Below are 21,140 nucleotides of genomic sequence, written 5' to 3' on the forward strand. Positions count from 1 at the left end.
TAATTCATTTCCTGCGGCACCATTTTAATACACTTGAGTGCATGCCAGAATTGAATGAGTGCAGTCATCGTTTGAATATAAAATTAGTCACGGAACAGATTATGTAGCAAAGTACAGAAACTGAAGGACTTGTGAATGGCAAGTTAATTTTAAACTTTGTAACGGTTCAGTTGATAGAAAGAGGGTTACTTGTGTCTGCTGCCAAAGTAATGTCCAGTATCACATATAGTCTGCTGTACCACCTGCATGCTGCTAAACATGCTTTTACTTCTCAAAATATACTTTCTAGTAGTTCTTTTGCTACAGACAACAACAAATGAAACCTGTCAGTTTCTAGAGTACTCTTTTAGAAATTCAGGATCGCTGCAGACCTGTGAATCAAGCTAAGTATGATACTATAGGAAGCTGTGTGGTCCAGTGCTTAAAGAAAAGGGCTTGTAACTAGGAGGTTCAAATCCCGGCTCACTCACTGACTTACTGTGTGACCCTAAGCAAGTCACTTAACCTCCTTGTGCTCCGTCTTTTGGGTGAGACGTTGTTGTAAGTGACTCAGCAGCTGATGCAAGTTCACACACCTTAGTCTTTGTAAGTCGCCTTGGATAAAGGCGTCTGCTAAATAAACAAATAATAATAACAAATAATAACTATAACCAGTGCTGTTGCAAAGTTGATAGCTACCGACTGCAGACCTGTTAACATTGTAGCTTTATTTTATTTCAATAACCACATTTATTTTAAACAATGTTATTTTCAATTATGGAGGATATAACCATTACTCACTGAATGCTTTATTTTATTTAGGCAATTTCAAGTTATTAATACAAAATAATTTTAAATTATTATTATTATTTAAATGGTAATGAAAAACATCAGTTTTGGTAATTACATCTGCACTAGTAGACATCAATGGAACTGCCTCCGGGTATCACGTTGCATAATCTACCACCAGAGTCAGAAGGTAGCAAAGGGCCCACTATGTCCATTGCAATGTGTTCAAAGGGACTGGAAATTATTGGCAGTGGGACCAAAGGGGCGGGGCACACTAGACCTGACGCTACTCACTGACAGTCTGGGCATATGGCTACATATTTCGACACTTCCTTATGAAGTCCTACCCAATAAGATCAAGCCAATATGCATTCCCTAGTTTTATCAGCTCCCAGGTGTCCTGCAAAAGGGATATCATGCGCTAGCCTCATGACCTCGGCCTGATAAGAACCATCAATTGTGTTACAGGCTGTCCTGTGCCCGTGGCAGGGTTCACCCTGTATAATAATTTCCCCTTGATAATGAAGTGTAGAAATACTAGCGCCCCAGCACCTTCAACATCCTTACCTTGAATAGACTGGACCTGTCCCCAAGCGTGCACCAGTGTGGGGTCTCTGTGTTGGTCCCACACGTCCGGTATATTGAGAGGGGCCTCTCAGCCACACTGCATACCGACTCCCTTTGAGTGCCGTTTGATACCATCCGAGCTTTCTCCCTCCAGACCCCAACCTCATCTCATTGATGCTCCCTCCCATTTTTCAATCTGTCTCTCTTTCTTTGTTTTTCTATTATGAAAAAGGGAAGAAAACAAGTCAGCTTGAAAGAGAAAAATCTCATCATTTTTAAGCAATTGTTTATACTCTGGCCCAGAATTACTGGGTGTGGTAGCCTTTCCACCACCCCCACTATGAGGTGACGCTGCATTGGTCCTGTCGATAGATATATATTTTTAGTGTGGGCTATGCCGCCGTATCTCCATGGATACAGGAGATCGCCAACTGACCTTGTGGCTGCCATGACACACCGCCCAAGAGCTGTCTAAATTAAGGGCAGCCCACACCCTGAGTCCACTAATGCATGGGTACTCACTTTACCGACAGCCACATCAACGATACAAGGCTCCTCCTGACCATTTCCCCGTCTCTGACCCTCTTCCAATGCCAGATTGCACTTTATTACTGGGGAGCACAGCCGGGCGGTATGTCCTGTGGGATGGCACCTGGAATAGACAGGAGGGTCAGAAGGCACTGGGGTTACATATCTGTCCTGCTGCTGATAAGGCAATGGGTCAGGGGCATTGAATCTACCCCAGCTGGGGCGTCAGCCATGATAGGGAGGTTGAGCTGCCCATTGGGGTCTGTGATCTGGGAGGTCTGGATCCTAGAGCGATGAGGGGAGATTGTAGAGGTGGAGCCAGTCCCATGCTGCTCGGTGTGGAGGGAGGGGTCAGTAGGCTGGTCAGAGAGGAGAGCAGGGAGTCCTTGAAGTCCTCCGCCAGTCGGATTGCGGCTTCCAGGGTGGCTGGATTGTGGTGCCGTATCCACGCTTGGGTCTCGGTGCAGACCACATTGCAGAATTGCTCCAGACCGATGGCTTCACCCATTTGTACCCCTGTTTTCTCGCGGGGGCAAAGCCAATGCACCATGTGGTCGCATAACCTCTGGGCAACCACCCTGGGGCAGGTATCCGGTGTCTGCAGGTACTCCCTGAAGTGCACCCAATGCGTTTCCCCCTTGATGTTCAGATGCTGGAGGATGGCCTGCTTGACCAGGTCGTACTGGCTGGCCTCTTCCTCAGTCATGGCCTGGTAGACTGCTTAAGCAGGAGCCCAGTGGGCTATTATTATTATTATTATTTATTTATTAGCAGACGCCCTTATCCAGGGCGACTTACAATCGCAAGCAAATACAAATACATTCAAGTGTTACAATACAAGTAATACAATAAGAGCAAGAAATACAATAATTTTTGTTCAAGTGTGACAAACCACAATTCAATAATACAGCAGATAATCGTGATAGTTACATCAGGATATGAATGAATAGTGATAGTTACATCAGGATATGATTAAATACAAAGTACTACAGGTTAAACACTTGGCAGATTACAGTATTCTGAAGTACAGGATTAAATGCAGTAAAATAGGGGGCAGATAAGAGCAAAATAAAGCACATTTAAATGAAGGGTGATAGTGTCCCAGGATACAAACAGAGGAGTTCTACAGGTGCTGTTTGAAGAGGTGAGTCTTAAGGAGGCGCCGGAATGTGGTCAGGGACTGGGCAGTCCTGACATCTGTAGGAAGGTCGTTCCACCACTGCGGAGCAAGGGTGGAGAAGGAGCGGGCTCGGGAGGCAGGGGAGCGTAGCGGAGGTAGAGCCAGTCTCCTAGTGCAGGCGGAGCGGAGAGGTCGAGTGGGGGTGTAGGGAGAGATGAGGGTCTGGAGGTAGCTGGGTGCAGTCTGTAGGCTAGTACAAGAGTCTTGAACTGGATGCGAGCGGTGATCGGGAGCCAGTGGAGTGAGCGGAGTAGTGGAGTAGCGTGGGCGAAGCGAGGCAGAGAGAACACCAGGCGGGCAGCAGAGTTCTGGATGAGCTGGAGCGGACGGGTGGCGGACGCAGGGAGGCCAGCCAGGAGGGAGTTGCAGTAGTCTAGGCGGGAGAGTACCAGGGCCTGGACCAGGAGCTGGGTAGCATAGTTGGTGAGGAAGGGTCGGATTCTTCGGATGTTGCTCAGGAAGAATCGGCAAGTGCGTGCCAGAGTGGAGATGTGCTGGGAATAAGAGAGGCAGGGGTCCAGGGTGACTCCAAGGTTCTTAGTAGAAGAAGAGGGAGAGAGTGTGGTAGATTCCAGAGGAACAGAGATAGAGAGATCAGAGGAGGGGGAGGAGGAGGGAAAGAAAAGGAGGTCAGGTTTAGAGAGGTTGAGTTTGAGGTGATGCGAGTGCATCCAGGAGGAAATAGCAGACAAACAGGTAGAGATACGGGAGGAGATGGTGGAGTCAGAGGTGGGGAAGGAGAGGAAAATCTGAGCATCATCAGCATAGAAATGGTATGAGAAACCATAGGATGCGATGAGGGGGCCCAGGGAGCGGGTGTAGAGAGAGAACAGGAGAGGACCTAAGACTGACCCTTGGGGGACTCCAGTTAAGAGTGGATGAGGTGTGGAGGTTGCTCCACGCCAGGTTACCTGGTAAGTGCGGTTGGAGAGGTAGGAGGAGAACCAGGCCAGAGCAGTGCCAGAGATCCCCAGGTCAGCAAGAGATGATAGTAGAATAGAGTGATCAACAGTGTCAAAGGCAGCAGAGAGGTCGAGGAGAATTAGGACAGAGGAGAGAGAGGCAGCTCGGGCACACTTAAGTGAGTTGGTGACAGACAGGAGGGCGGTTTCAGTAGAGTGAGCAGAGCGGAAGCCAGATTGGAGAGGGTCAAGCAGAGAGTGGTTGGACATTCGAACAGCGTCTCAGCGCAGGCCTCCCCTTGCTGGACTCCCACAGCTAGACTACCGGCTCTTTTGTTGAGGCTCTTCTGTTTGAAGAGCCCAGTATTCCCAAGGCCCTGACGCACCGGTAGCCAGCACGTGCTTTCTTTCTCGCCGCAGCCACCTGTCTCTGGTCCAGCGCTTCCAGCAGCGTGGATAGTGCAGTGACGTCCATGATCTGTGTTCTGACACCATGTGTGGCAAAGTGGTTTGCAGTGCACAAGTGTAGTGCTGATGCAGTGCAGTAAAATAACGACCCAACACAGTTCCACAGTTAATGAAAGCTAAAGGAGATTGTTGACTCGGATTCATTCACACAGCCCTAGTGGTAATATATTCTGACCCATATATTATTCTCTGTTTTTCAAAATACATTGAATCCATTGAAACACCCTGTTAATGTAGTAAAATACCCCGCAAAACAAGAATGTAAATCAAACCTTTTTAAAGAACGTAATGGAGTAGATTATACATACAATAGAACTAAATAATCTTAAATCCATTTTAAGGGGGCAAAAAACACGTACTGTGCTGCAGCTCTACCACATATCTACCCCCAGGCACTGTATGGAAAAGAGTGTTGAATGATCTGAAGGCTGGGTCTCAACAAAAATCTGATAAACAATCTTTCATTTTTTCTATGTACCTTGAGCATTCCTATGTATACAGAATACATTGTGTTTATAAAGGTTAAAATAATTTAATCTCTTCAGCCTAGAAAAAAGAAGGGACATTGGGGACTTGATTGAAGCTTCGAAATGATAAATGGTATAGACAATGTTAACCCAAGACACTACTTCAAATTTAGCAGAGAGAGAAGAGGGCATAAGTGGAAGTAAAAGTATGTTTTAGAACAGAAGATATGAAGCCCCTTTTTTACACAGAGAGTTATGAATGCATGGAATAGCCTACCAGGTGAAGTAGTAGGATCTAAAACACTGGGAACATTTTAAAAAATGTGCTTATAAATTATATTATTATTATTATATTATTTATTTCTTAGCAGACACCCTTACCCAGGGCGACTTACATTTGTTACAAGATATCATATTATTTTTACATACAATTACATTATTTTTTACACACAATTACCCATTTATACAGTTGGGTTTTTACTGGAGCAATCTAAGTACCTTGCTCAAGGGTACAGCAGCAGTGTCCCCCACCTGGGATTGAATCCACGACCCTCCGGTCAAGAGTCCAGAGCCCTAACCACTACTCCACACTGCTGCCCTTTGTTCTCATTCTCAAACTTTTCTTATGCTCTTAAAGTATATTGTACACTTCAAAGTGAAAATGACAAGACAGGGCTGTAATGGGGTGGAGGCAGGTAAAAAGTTCAAACTAATTTCTCATAATTGTGAGTGAAAGATTAAAATAACAAACCATTAAAATGTATGGTGGTTCCAAAGTGGGTAAGAATAAATATCATGTGTCATTTCCCTTTTGGATGTAAGATGATTTAGTTTCCTTTCAGAAATAGCAATATACTGTTTTATTTAGATTTGGTCTGGCAATTAACTGGATATAGTTTTTTTTAATGCAGACTGTGAGAACTACACACTTAAAACACAGTGCCAGATTTGACCTTGGGAAGGAAGCCAAAGTAAAAGTACAGAGCCTGCTGAAGGGTCAGTGTACAAATGGTTCTGAACTGCAAAGCGTGTGGGCTGAAAGGACATTGCAGCCATCACAGGAAGGTAAGTGATTTTGGGAGAAAATCATGTAATCATTAATAAAATGAATAAATAACTTGGTTTGGATTTGATTTAGTATTCATTCTTTTACCACCTGGCAGATTGATTCTTCCAGCTGTAAACAGCCCAGATCAACATGACCAATCCTTCACCTCCAGACCCAGAGCAGTTTCACTATATATCTCACAACACAATCGCTCAAGTTAGGTCTTAAAGGACCCAGTGATTCAGCATCAACAACATAGTAATACCCACACCACTATAGGGTGAACTTTGGTTTGGTTTTTACTCTAGGGTTAATACAGGTAATGGAAAAAAAATAGAAACACCTGGGTAAATGAGGGACACCAAGTACTGTATATTGAAAGCAGGGGCTCATGTGTTAATTTAGCAAATAACATCCCAGCATGCTTACGGTCATGTATAAAAATGCTGGACAGGCCTGGTTGCCTATAATTATGGCTAGCATGGTTGCAAGAGGAGACCTCAGTGATTTTGAAAGAGGGGTGATTGTTGGGGTGTGTTTGGCAGGAACTTCAGTGACCAAGACAGCTCAACTTGCTGATGTTTCACGAGCAACGGTGTCTAAGGTGATGTCGGCATGGAACTCCAAGGGAAAGACATCATCAGGGCAACAGTGGGCGGAAGCGCATACTCCAGGATTGTGATATCCGTGCATTAATTCGAAGTGCAAGGCAAAACAGGCGATCAACTGCAGATCAATTGACTGCAAATTTCAACCTGGGGCGCGAGCAGCCAGTTTCATCAAAAACGGTCCGCTGAGAACTCCACAGATACCATAGTGGCCCAACGCCCTATTAAGTGACTTTACATTGGTGTTTCCATTTTTATGTCCACTACCTGTACATTCAGTTCCCTCAAAACCTCTGTAGCTCATTCCTCAGCCCAGTCTGGGTGTTCTCTGCTGGACTATCCGCTGGACACACACACACACACACACACAAAAACATTATCTACAAGGGAGGGAGTTTACTTGCATTTTACACATGTGGACATTCAGTTTATCTATTGCTCAGAAAAAAGAACATTTTTTGTCCCACATTTGTGTATCCAATGCACACTGTTTTTGTAATAGTCGGGCTGCCATGTATTTGTTTGTTTCTGTAATTTCTTAAACTTTTCACTCATCTATTTTCCATTGCTAACCTGCAGGGATTCCAGAGTCCAGGATCAAAAACCTCGCCTGTGTTTTCTATAACTGGGAATACATGGAATGTACCTGGCAGAGGCCTCCATATTTAAACTACAACCTGTTCTACTGGTATGTGTTTTTAATTGAAATTCATGACACACAGCAATGCAGCCTGCCCTGCAGCAATGGTGCACACATCAAAACATCTTCCATTGCGTCTTCCCCACACCCATCAGCTGATTTTCTTTCATTGTTTAAGCCCATTTACTCACACAAATATGTTTTCTTCTTGTGAAAAAGTCCATACAGATGCTATTTATATCAAGCACTGGTCATTTCCACAAAACAACTTGCCCAATGTTTGATTAGCACCAGCATGAAGGTAAATCCCATGCCTTTAGCATGTCTATTTTCAGCTAATCATTTCAGGTACTGTCATTTTTAAATTCAGGTACTGTAATTGACATTAATATATGTTTTTCACTAATATTAAGCGTACACAGTGCCTTGCAAAAGTATTCAGACCCGTTCTATTGTGTCCCATTTTGTGAAATTACAAAATGATGCAGAGACATTTTTTTAAATGTAAAATTTTATTCGAAATTTGAATACTCAAACTGAAGACTTCTAAGGGTAAGATAAGTTATAGTAAATGTCAGCAAAAACTAAAGAGAAAAAACAGAAATATGTTGACTGCATAAGTATTCAGACCCATCAACTCAATATTTGGTGGAACCACCTTTGGCAGCAATTACAGCCGCAAGTCTTTTTGGGTAAGTCTCTACCAACTTTGCACACCAGCTTGGTGCAATTTTTGCCCATTCTTCTTGGCAGATTTGCTCAAGCTCTCTCAAGTTGCTTGGGGATCGCTTATGGACAGTAGTTTTCAAGTCTTTCCACAGATTCTTAATTTTATTATTCAAGTCAGGATTTTTACTGGGCCACTCAAGGACATTCCCTTTCTTATTCTTAAGCCAGTCCAGGGTAGCTTTGGCCTTGTGCTTTGGATCATTGTCCTGCCTCAGTTTTAAGTCTTTAGCAGACTGAAACAGGTTTTCCTCTAGTATTTGCCTGTACTTTGCTCCATCCATTTTTTCTTCAATCCTAACAAGCTTTCCAGTCCCTTCTGAGGAGAAGCATCCCCATAGCATGATGCTGCCACCACCATGTAACTGTAGGGATGGTGTTGACTGGGAGATGTCCTGTGTTGGGTCTGCGCCAATCGTAACACTTGGCAATTAGACCCAAAAAGTTCTAATTTGGTCTCGTCTGGGCACAACACCTTTTGCCACATTTTTGCAGGATCACTCAAGTGCTTTGTTGCAAACTCCATGCGGCCTTTGAGATGGCTTATGTTTAGTAATGGTTTCCTTCTTGCCACCCTGCCATACAGGCTACTTTTGTGAAGTGTTCTAGATATTGTTGACTGATGCACATTTTCTCCCATCTCAGCCATTGAACTCTGTAGCTCTTTCAGTTGTCGTTGGTCTCACAGTGGCATCCCTCACCAGTTTCCTCCTTGCCCAGCTGCTCAGTTTGGAGGGACGGCCTGATCTAGGCAGTGTCTGGGTGGTACAATGCACCTTCCATTTCTTGATGATTGAGTAGACTGTGCTGACAGGGATATTCAGAGACTTCGATATTTTTTTGTACCCTTCACCTGATCTGTGCTTTTCAATGACTTTATCCCTGACTTGCTTTGAAAGCTCCTTGGTCTTCATGGTTGAGTCTTTGCTTGAAATTCACTACCTGACCAAGGAACCTGACAGAGACAGGTATTTTTATTCTGAAATCATGAGAACCACTAATACTGCACACAGACAGTGGCCATTCAACTAATTGTGTGGCTCATTAGGGTCATTTGTGCACCTGAATTAATTTAGGTTTGCCACAGCAAAGGGTTTGAATACTTATGCAATCATGACTTTTCCATTTTTATTTCATATTAATGATCTATTTACTTTTTTCTTGTTGTTTTTGCTTTGAATGTGTGGAGTAGGTTGTGTATATAACACATATTAATTCCTATTTCAAAGTGTCATGACTGCAAGCTTTAAAGCAACAAAATGTGAAAACTGTGAGAGGGTCTGTGGCAGTCTGGCTCGCAGTGGTGATGTGTGATGATGTCACGGACCAGGAAGTAACTGAGGAAAAACAGTGGATGGGCAGGTGAAGTTGAATGCAACGGCATTCAGCGTGTTTAATAAGTAAATAAACAGAAACAAAAGATTTAAACAAAAACAACAAAACAGAAACCAAACTGCACGAGGGCCAAACGCTGGAGAAGGCAGCGATGACTCCTCTCCCTCTGGCGCTGGAGAAGGCAGCAATGACTCCTCTCCCTCTGGCGCTGGAGAAGGCAGCAATGACTCCTCTCCCTCTGGCGCTGGAGAAGGCAGCAATGACTCCTCTCCCTCTGGCACTGGAGACGGCAGTGATGGCTCCTCTCCCTGTGGTGCTGGAAACAGCAGCGGGACCCCTCCCATATCTGCAGCCAGGTAGTTGAGCACCATGGCTGCGATGTCTGGGAGGGATGCTGGGTGGTGTGTCTGTTCCCAGGCCTCCCAGCGCTCCCCATCTCTTGCCCACAGGAGGTTGATCACAGCAGGGAGGGCCACCATTATATCCCTCTCAGGATCCGCCAGCCAGTCCCAGATCCCCTCAGAGGAGACATGATTCTTCCACCTCGGAGGATGTGGGTCCTCTCTCACCCTTGCTGGATGCTCAGGCTCCTTCCTCTCCTGCCATGGAGGGGGTTGGTCCGGTGCCACGTGCCCGACCTCACCAACCGGGAAGCACCACTCCTCACCCTTCAGGCAGGTGAGGCAGACGTCCAGCGTGGTAAGGTAAGGCTGCTGTTGCTGCACCTCCTGCTGCTGTTGTTGCTGCTGCTGCTGCTTTCTCCTCCAGCTACTTTTCCCCATTTTTTTTATTTATTTTTTTTTTCCAAAAAAACCCCACACAAAAAATACTTTTTGAAAAAAAAAAAAAAAAACATCCTTATCCTTCCTGGTCCGACTGTTGGAGGCGTTTGTTTTATCCCACATCTGCCACCATATGTGGCAGTCTGGCTCGCAGTGGTGATGTGTGATGACGTCATGGACCAGGAAGTAACTGAGTCAAAACAGTGGATGGGCGGGTGAAGCTGAATGCAACGGCATTCAGCGTGTTTAATAAACAAAACAAAAGATTTAAACAAAAACAACAAAACAGAAACCAAACTGCACGAGGGCCAAACGAATAAACAAACAAGTAAGTGTCGTGCTGGATACTCCAGCACGTTTTAGCAATTGTTTTTAAATGCTTCTTTCTCTCCGCTCCCCGTACTCTCCTCTCTACACTCAACCACGAGTGCAGAGAGCTGCAGGTTTATTTACTCTGGCCGAGTGATTAACTAGTTGTTAATTATCTTATTACCCCACGGCCAGAGTCTGCACGCGTTTGGTAAGGATGCATGACTGTCAGCTAGTTAAATAATCAGTAGCTGATCAGCCATGCATCCTCACAGGGTTTTTAAATATAATAATAAAAGACGCAGCGCTTTTACCCGCGCAGCAAACAAAAATACAAATAATAATACAAAGGGGCGGGACACTCCGCCACAGGGTCTGAATACTTTTGCAAGGCAAAATATAGATTAAGAAATAATAAAACAACTTAATAATCGCAGGTACCTTTCTGAACATTCAGAGATGCATCTTGCCTGTGAACCTCTGTTTTAATAGGCACTCAAAGCTGGACCATGCAATGGAATGTGCTGACTATATCCAGTCCAATGGGGTCAACATTGGCTGCAATTTTTCCAGTGCTGATTTGGAGGACTACACCGACTTTAACATATGTGTTAATGGCTCTTCTGCAGCAGGACCTCTGATTCCAGTGTACTTCAGATTTGAACTTCAAAATCTAGGTAAGGAAAAGAGTGAGATTTCAATCTGGGCTATTTCTAGACAAAAGTGGTGTACAAACAAAATCTTTCACGCTTCATCGTCTCTGTTACTGACAGCATTGTAGACTTGATCGTTAACTTGAGAAAATAAGCACTACCCTGGCATGCTAGTACACAAAGGACACTGTTGAAATGGAATTGGTGTGGTACTTTTAAAAGATAGAATAGATTTTATAAAACATAATTAATACATTATACTGTAAATAGCAGGTGCTATTACCAAGACAACAATAATTCCCTATTGATTACAGTAAGACAACCCTATAATTATGCAGTTACTCATTAATTAGGACAGTATGTGAGCTGCAATTAAAAGTTCTACTCAGTTTGAAAGAAGCAAGCACTTTAACACCCTGACACAGAAACAGATCAGCCATGACTGCAACTATACATTTCAACCCTTATACAAGCTTTCCATTGTAAAAACAAAGCAAGGTTTAATAAAGCACAGTGAACGCTTGGTAAAGCTTAGGTAAGCATTGTATCGCCCAGAAAGACACGGTAAAACAAAAAACATGGCAAACCAAGGTAAATGCATAGTATAACCTTGGGAAAAGCATGGGGGAAAACACAATGACTGTGCAAATATACTGGGGCGAACTTTTATAAGGGAAACTCACAAATACTTTGTATTGCTTCTAGTGAAACCAGCTGTTATTAAGAAAATAAATGTAACAAAAGTGGGAAATGAAAGACTGCATCTGGAATGGAAGCCTCCTGTGGGTAAAATCAAATCCCACTGCCTGGAGTATGAGATTCAGTGCAGAGAAGATGAAAACGAATGGACGGTATGTGATATTTCACTCCGAGACTAGACGTTACAAAGATGACTATGTAGATAGACTCCCAGGAAAGCACAGGCTGTGCTCACTGAGGTGTGGTTATGTAACCCTCCTTGTAATTTCAACTCTCCCTGTTGTTGGGATAATAAATCAAACCTGCGTTAATTTTGCAAAGTTAAATAACCGTCTAGTAAATATGAGTGGGTGGCTTGGCAGCTGCATTGTACAGTTTGCACCTCTTAGAGCATCGTACACTATTTCCTCTGAGCCGGGTCCTCCATAGAAACAGATCAGTTGTGCAGTGTGAAAGCTGCTTTGCTGCTCCCCGTAATAACATTCAGTTTCTGACCAGCCTCACATGGTATGTTTTTCATCCAATTCAATCACTTTCCTATTATTTACCTGGATAGAACTGCTTGTTATTGCTTTAGGTGGCGAATCCTGACATTTTAAAATGAAGAACCAGAGTCAGCTCAAGCAAATCCATTACTCCATTTATTATGGAATATTGTGGGTCATGAAAAAAACACACAAAAAATAAAGAACCCTGAGTCTGGGTTAGGGTCGGCCCCTATTAGTAATTGTACTCACTGAGAACAATACATAAGAGGCCAATATTCACAGATTAACCATAAATACAGTAGCTGTATTAGCTTACCTCTCTAAAACTAGAGTGATGATCAAATAAATGGCAAATGTATTTTAGCCAATGAAAAGCTTTCACAAACACACTGCATCATTAGTACTTACACTGGGTGTGTCTTACACAAACACACTGCATTGTTAGTACTCAAAACGACGATGGTCCTCAAGTGCAAAACACAAATACAAATTTAACACAGATACAAATCAGAAAACACAAATGCAAATTAAAAAAGACAAATACAAATCAGAAAACACAAAAAGCCCACAAAATGACGGAAGTCATTTCACAACGAAAATACTCCCCCAGATACCCCAGCGCAGTCAAAGCTCAAGTTCAGTCTTTTGTTACTTAGTTGGCAGTCATATTTCTGTGTTATAATTGATATCACAACGGTAAGTATCATGTTTACCATAAATTAGTTTGTGAACAGTAATAGCAGTTAGAAACTACTATTTTAGTTAGACAACATTTTTTAAGTTTGACTTTTTGTAGCTCAAGTTTGGCTTCGATGCCTGTCAACAATGATGGCCGTACGAAAGATGAATTTTATAGTATTGTACATTTACACAATGTACAATATGTTGGTATATAAATAACAACTGAGAAATTCACTTATATTTAAATAATCAGTACGCTGTGACCCAGAAGTAAACTTTGATCTTCACGTGTTTGAAATTGCACTAACCTCAACATCATCGTAAAACACTTATTTTTTTGTGATCAAATATTTTTATTGGGGATAGTACAAAAATATGAACAAACGAACTCCTCATTTTCCTTTTTTACCCTCTCCCTCCCTCCCCTCCCCTCCCTCTCCCGGGCTGCTACCCCCTCCCTCCCACAACCCCCCACCAGGACCTCAGGGACCTAAATTAATTTGGATTTAACAAAGGCTTAATAAGATCTGCTATGCTTTCCCAGGCTTGGATCGTCTTCTCTCTGGCACCATGGATCTGAGCGGTAGAACGTTCTAAGTAAATAATATCAAGAAACATTAGGATCCATTGGTGCCAGGGAAGAGTGTGGAGGCTGCCAACGCAGAGCCACCATCTTTTTTGCTGCAGTAAGGCCAGCTAAACAAATGCACCTATTGTGGTGTTAAGTCAAGGGATGTATCGTCGTTCAATAGGAAAACCAGAGCGGAGCAAGGGATTATCTTTCCAAATATAGCAGAAAAAGTACCTGCTCCTAAATGAAGATACGACTGGGCACTCCCAAAACATGCAAAAAGGTGGCAAGGGCACCCTGGGGGCAAAGCGAACAGATCATTTGAAAGCGTCTATGAAGGGGTTAAGTATGTCCTATGAAGAAAATGAAAACGAATCAGCTGATGGTTAGGGTTCTTAGAAGTTGAGCCTAAATTATTCCAGATAGTTTCCCAGCTAATCTCCATATTGAAGGAAGCTAAGTCGTTATTCCAGATAGTGTAAGCTGCTAAAGGTTTGTACAAGGCTTTTAAAAGATAAACATATAACGAGGAAACCAGCCCTTTTGTTTTCCCCCGTGTCCAATATGTCATGGAGTGGTAATGCAGTCCCCCAGGGAACCCCATAGGCAAACATTGCTGATCAGAGTCGAACATAGAAAAAAAAGAAGAGCCTGGTAAATTGTATAATAACTGTAAATCCTGGAATGTGCAAAGACAGCCAGTATCAGAAATATCAGTAATAGTATGTACACCTCTATCTCTCGAAGGTGGGAAAGAAAAGGGAAGACTCTGACAGGAATGCATAGTTAAGAAAGAAAGGTGTGTGGGAATGACATTTTAGTTCAAGTTTTGTGTGTCTTTCAACAGAACGCCAAATAACTGTGTGACTCGGTGCTTAATTTGAGCCGGATCCTGCCGGAACAGGATCCGGCACCTCTCAGATTTTACTTTTTTTGTTCCGGCATCTAATTTGTCTGGATCCGGTACCTCTCGCGGCATGATTTATTATTTTTTTCACTGTTTGCACTGTAAATATTCTAATAAAAGCGATCAGAGTTAAAGTTGCCTCTGCCTCCTCGTTATTTCTCCCGCCCCCCGTAAATGCGCATCCTATCCTGCCACACCGATTCCAGACCTGCTCTCTTATTTGTACATAGAGGTTATGGGGCGGGCCAGCGAGGTAAGTAACTGATCTTGAAACAGCGGTGGTCAGGTAGCGAGAGGTCCCTACGTAATCACGTCTCGTAGCTTAATCTTCGCTACTGAATTTGAAACATGTCGTGGGAAAGGAAAGCCAAATCAAAAATGAGGGGAAACTGCTCCTGATGGCGATGCCTTAGCTAGCAGCGCTGTCTGCGCTGCTAATCCCGCCAGTTCAGCATCACCACCGGCACGTGCAACACTAGCTAAAAGGCCACTAGTGAGTCAGACTCGGCGGGAGAGGGGGGCGAGGTCGGGGAGGACTAGTGATGGGCAGTTCGATTCTTTTTAGTGACTCGATTTATTTGATTCAGTTCAGTTTGGTGACTCGATTCATTTCGTTCATTTGATTCACTGATTCAATGACACCAAACCAATCAATGTAGACCTCATTAAGATTGTTTACGTAGGTTTACTTGAACCGGAAAGAACGAGTCGTTCACAAACTGCACATCACAAAAGCTAGGGAGAATCTATATTTGGTTGACTTGGTTCATAAACATTAAATTAAATATAGTTCACAATATATATATATATATATATATGTGACAGGGATGACGAGTGGTGACGTCACGGCAGAAGCAGGAACAAAAACTGACACCAGGGCAAGTATTGCAGTTCAAGTGGCGTTTGCCGTTTTTATTAAGCAAACAAAAATAAATAAAATATTTGAACAGAAAACACTTTGCTCAAAGAGAGAAATGAAAGGTTTCAAACAAAAACAAATCACGAACACTACAACCCGTCAGGCTGGGCATTCGCCTTCACTGACGCTATCCTTGGTTAGTTTTGTTTTTTAAATAAATTTCTCTCACTCTCCGTCTCTCTACTCGCTCTCTCCTCTTTAACACCCAACCCCCGAGCTGGAGAGCTGCAGGCTTTTTATAACAGGTGACCATCTCCCGATTAGCAACAAATTAAATCACCTAATTAATTTGGGAGATGGCCACCTTCTGCACGAGTTTTAAAATACCATGTGGATGGGGCTTCCCATCCACGTTACTAAACAGTATAAAATAAACAAACGGCTACACCGTCACTAAACAAAACAATAACAAACATACGGCTCTTCGTCGTCATATAAATTACAATAAATAAATCATAATAATCAAATACAAAATAACACACGGGCGGAGGGGGACCCTGTTCTAAAAATAAATAAACCAAACAATGTACAGGGCTGCTCGCCCTGTTACAATATATATATATATATATATATATATATATATATATATATATATATATATATATATATATATTTGGAATACTGGAGATAACATAACAGTTTGAACCATTAGCATTGTTTAGCCATCAGTATCAATCTAATCTAATTTAATTTAATTTAATCTTTTAAAAAAAAAAGTCAATTGCATTTCTAATGTGTTTTTTTTTTCTATACATTTGGAGTCACCCATTGTTTTTTACAACAACAAAAAACAGAGGCTCGAACGAGTGGTACTTGTGGAACTAATCCGTGGTATTTATTCAGCACATAGCAAAACGCTGTTTGCCCAATTCCTCTTCTATCCAGTAAACCTTTGGGATTAGTCATGTAATCAATCACACGTTGAAGCACACCCATAACCGCAACATGTATATTTTATAAAAACAAAGTTTAAACGTGTATATATTTAGTATTTTTTTGTGTTTAACACAGTAAAATAACATTTAGAAAATGTATATTTAATGTGCGTGTAAAATATAATAGATGTTTAAGAACGTCATCCATTAGAATGTGCAATATACTCCTAAAAGGTTGTTGTATCGTAGCTGATACTACGTTTCACCTTGTGGACTAAGGGGAATCGCCATCATTATTAAATTATAAAATATTTAACCGTAGTTGTAAATTGTCATGTATAAAATACATTCATTCCTCACGATCAAATATGTAATCACAAGTTATATAATTAAGCCTTGAGTACAATAACGTTACAATACCAGTAGATGTTTGTATTTATTTATTTATTTTGGAAATGAGGTGTATATCTCTATTATTATTATTATTATTATTAATATTATTTAGTAATTTGGCTGACTTTACTCAAGATGACTTAGAAGTGTTAATCATAGGGAGGGATGAAACTAGCAAAAGAGTGGGTGGAATGTACAGTAACGTCCTCTGCCTCCGACGTAAAAAAAACAACAAAGAGCCCTCAGAAAAAAAGGTTTTTGAACATGCCCGAACCAAGGCCCATTTAGCGGCAGCAAGCATTGTAGCCAAGGCTAAAGATGACACCTTAACACAGGTTATAGTTACATTGTCTGGCTACATTGTGTTTGTCACTTTTTTTTCTCATGTGTTCCGGTACCTCAGAGCCCTCCGGAACACCCCCCCTCTCGCGCTCACTATGTGTTCCGGGACCTCCCGATTTACAAATTAAGCACTGATGTGACTATAGGGCCGAAGCGTAATCTACAGTGCTTGAGAGGAATGTGTGAGTGAATCAAGTCTTGTAATCTATGTGGAGAAACCATTTTTTCTTCTAGTAAATCGCCACGAGACAGGAGCACCAGGGTCAAGCCAGACTGTAAGTGGACGTAATATAAATGAGCAAAAATATAGTTTAAAGTTTGGCAGTAATAAACCTCCCGAAATCTTTTAATGCTGTAGAGCAGAAAATGTAATACGTGGGTGTCTGCCTTTCCATATAAATTTAGATATCAAAGTGTGCAATTTGTCCCAGTATCTGGGAGGGGGAGAGAGAGGAAGCATCAAGCTGAAAAAATTGATAAGCGGGAGTATATTCATTTTAATAATTGAGATGCAGGCTTGAAATGGGTTAGGAAGTTGTGCCCATCTATCTTAATCTGACTTCACCTGAGCAAAGATTTTGTTAAAATCAGTTGCTACAGTAGACTCTAAGGATGGATGGACATCAATACCCAAATATTTTAAATGTTTAACCAGCGGTATGTTAGGAGGCAGGGTTACCCGAGTACCCTTGGAAATGGAGAATTGGGAAGAGCATTTATTAACACCGACGCCAAGGCGTTAGCGTTCAGAACTTTAACCATGTCAATAAACTCTGAGCCCAAGCCCATATAATCTAGGACTGACCAAAGATAATCCTACTCCAAGCGATCGAACGCCTTCTCTGCATCCAGTGAGAGTACAGCACAGGGAGCAGCAATATCCATAGCAGCATATAAAATATGAAGTAAACGGTGGACGTTATCGGATGCTAGACGGGTCTTGATGAACCCGGTTTGGTCCTGATGAATTAATTTAGTCATGCAGGTCTCGAGACAGCATAAGAGAACCTTATCTTATCATTTACCGTCCAAATTACTCAGAGATAAGGGATGACAACTCGTGGGATCTTTATCTTTTTTTAGTAAGAGGGAAATAACATGCTGTGGAAAAGAGCCTTTATCCACAGTAGTTTGCATCATGTTAAGCATAAGTTGAGCCAATTGAGTCCAAAAGGTTAGAAATAATTCAGGAGGAGCCGGATAAATTAGAAATGTCTGTAGGCCACGGGAATGGGCAAAAGTGACAGACCAAGAGAAAGCCTTGCAGCTCTGAACCGTGAAGTTACTACAGTCCGGGAAGAGCTTGAGTTCCTTACCCGCGGAACAAGAAAGCCTTGCAGCTCTGAACCGTGAAGTTACTACAGTCCGGGAAGAGCTTGAGTTCCTTACCCGCGGAACGAGAAAGCCTTGCAGCTCTGAACCGTGAAGTTACTATAGTCCGGGAAGAGCTTGAGTGCCTTACCCGCGGAACGAGAAAGCATTGCAGCTCTGAACCGTGAAGTTACTATAGTCCGGGAAGAGCTTGAGTTCCTTACCCGTGGAACGAGAGGTGTCCTTCCTGGCTGCTTGAAGTGAAGGATAACCTGGTGGTCTGAGTATCTTAAAAGATTGAAAATAAGTGTCAAGGTAAATACGGTGAGCCCACATTATTTGAATGTCCATCCCAGTCAGGGTTGGGAATCACAATGGAAATGATCTGGTCAAAAAGTCTACGGTGTCAGCGCCCAGCTCCCTCTTTCAAACCAATCAGGCGAAGGTTATTGCGTCGATTTCTATCTTCCAGATCCACCATCTTAACTTGAAACTGGTCAACCTTGGTCTCATGAATCACTATAGCCCTCTTGTTGCTATCTATTTGGTTGCGAAGAGTAGCAAAATGGGATTTAAGGGATGTAAATTCCTGAGAAAAAGCTGAGAAATCAGTAACAAAGCGGCCATCGCAACAGCAGTCTCAGACGTCGTCTTTTCAATCCAAGATAACACGTGTTTCAAATATTGGTGAGTGTGCGAAATGCAGGCCTCGCTAATGGCCGATAGGTCCGGATCAATCTTATTTTCCCCTCCCTTAGAGGGAGAAGATTCAGAGAATCTTCGACAAAAAGTAGACATTCTTGGATAGTTCAGACATCAATACGTATATAAAAGAAAGATATAGCAAGGGATAAAACCCTTCTCAAAGAGCAAAATATGCAAGGGGAGGCGAGGAGAAAAAATCCTAAGCTGCCATCGCTCTCCCAGGTCACGTGATCCCCTGTAAAACACTTTTATGATGCTTATGAAAACAACTACAAATTCACAGGCATCGAAGCCAAACTGGAGCTACAAAAAAAACAAGTAAAAGTTAAAAAAAAAAATGTTGCCTAACTAAAATAGTAGTTTATAACAGCTATTACTGTTCACAAACTCATTTATGCTAAACATGATACTTACCGTAGCAATACCAATTATAACACTGACAGAAATACGACGGCCAACTAAGTTACAAAAGACTGAACTTGAGCTTTTTAAACACCGTCAACTTCTCCAGAAACAGGTGGAGACTGTGCTGGGGTATCTGGGGGAGTGGCCTTCATCGTGACGTATTTCTGTTATGAAATGACTTCCGTTGTGTTGTTTTTTTATTTGTATTTGTTTGTTTTTTTATTTGTATTTGTGTTTTTTGATTTGTATTTGTGTTTTTGATTTGTATTTGTGTTTTTGATTTGTATTTGTGTTTTGCAGTTCAGGGCTATCATACAAAACACACTGGGTGTGTCTTACACAGACACACTGCATCATTAGTAAATACTTACATACATACAGATCTACAGCCTTGTTTTCCTCAATGATCAGAATATTTAAATGCCAACTCAGGCTGAGGCCATACATATTAATGTTAGAGTACCCAATGGAAATCCATTTTAGGATCGCATCCAGAGAGGAAATGTGTTTGTACGCTATTCCACTTTTTACTTTTAAACAAATATTTAATATTTGAAATGCATTTTTTTTTCCTAAAAAAAAAAGTACTTCAAGATTCAAACTATTTTGTTTTTACTTTAGTCTAACTTCAAAAAAGGAACCACATTTACCAGCTCCCGATTTGACCCGACCCAACACAGGCATTGTTTCCGAGTAAGAAGCAAGCTAAACATGTACTGCGCTGATAATGAGCTGTGGAGCGACTGGACCGCAAACCTGTGCTTTACTGGTAAAGGGCTATAATGTATTAACATTCAAGTTATGAATGTGTTACTTCACTCTGGAGGCAGGGTACACACACTAAAACTATATGTCACATTGCATGTATCACAGTATATACAGGTAATTGTAGCTCTTCATACAGTATATGGGTTTATTGTGCCGTTGTTATGTTTTTGTAACATTATATAGTAAATGCGTTGTATTGTTTATAACATCCTTTATAACACATTTATAGATGCATATAAACTAAACTGTCCATGACAATATGCCTGATATTCATATCAATCAGTTATCAAAAGCTGAACAGTTCATCAACAGTGGTCTCTAACTACCAGTAAGCTGCCCTGACCCCTGACCTCTTGCCTCTTGTTTTTTGCAATCTATGTACTGTGTATCATCTGGGAACTCACTTTGAGATCTTGGTCTCAGTGACTACTGTGGTCCACTTTGAAAATTAAACAATAAAAACAATAATGGCTAGTTCCACAGTCCCTGGCTAGCGCTGATCCTGGACTAGCTAGTGTTACTTTAGGTAAGGTAGTCTGAGATCTAGCTAGTGTTACTTTAGGTAAGGTAGTCTGAGATCTAGCTAGTGTTACTTTAGGCAAGGTAGTCTGAGATCTAGCTAGTGTTACTTTAGGCAAGGTAGTCTGAGATCTAGCTTGTGTTACTTTAGGTAAGGGTCTGAGATCTAGCTAGTGTTACTTTAGGTAAGGGTCTGAGATCTAGCTAGTGTTACTTGAGGTAAGGTAGTCTGAGAATAGTGGTCACTGTGGACTGGGAAACCACTGGTAAATGTGTAAAACGGGCCCTTTAGAGAATGACAGAGTGATTTATTTAGTTGATTTCTTGTTTTGCAGAGGAATATGAACTATCTGAAGCATCCATGTTTATAGCTCTGGGCACTTCTCTGATTATCTTGTTTGCTATTGCACTTTCCTTATGGATCAGACGAAGAGGGTGAGTGGGATTCGTTTTCACCAACATATCTGTTTGATATATGGCGGGGACAAATACATTACAAGATAAATGATCTGGGATCCTGGCATTTTTAAAAAAGTTCTCAAGATCACAAATCTAGACTTGCAGTCAGAGTTTGAA

At 41.9% G+C, this 21,140-nt stretch overlaps 1 protein-coding gene across 1 annotated transcript in view; it reads left to right on the plus strand.

Annotated features, from left to right (window-relative positions):
- The window catches only part of LOC117430473 (interleukin-13 receptor subunit alpha-2-like), a 52,585-nt gene that overhangs the window by 26,628 nt on the left and 4,817 nt on the right, over positions 1-21,140 (plus strand). The window contains exons 4-9 of the mRNA XM_034903716.2: positions 5,792-5,945; positions 7,116-7,224; positions 10,821-11,005; positions 11,687-11,832; positions 19,899-20,046; positions 20,900-20,999. Of these exons, the coding sequence (XP_034759607.2) occupies positions 5,792-5,945; positions 7,116-7,224; positions 10,821-11,005; positions 11,687-11,832; positions 19,899-20,046; positions 20,900-20,999 (842 nt within the window). The remainder of the gene's footprint in view (positions 1-5,791; positions 5,946-7,115; positions 7,225-10,820; positions 11,006-11,686; positions 11,833-19,898; positions 20,047-20,899; positions 21,000-21,140) is intronic.

Source organism: Acipenser ruthenus, chromosome 26 (assembly GCF_902713425.1).
Source record: "Acipenser ruthenus chromosome 26, fAciRut3.2 maternal haplotype, whole genome shotgun sequence".
Taxonomy (NCBI): domain Eukaryota; kingdom Metazoa; phylum Chordata; class Actinopteri; order Acipenseriformes; family Acipenseridae; genus Acipenser; species Acipenser ruthenus.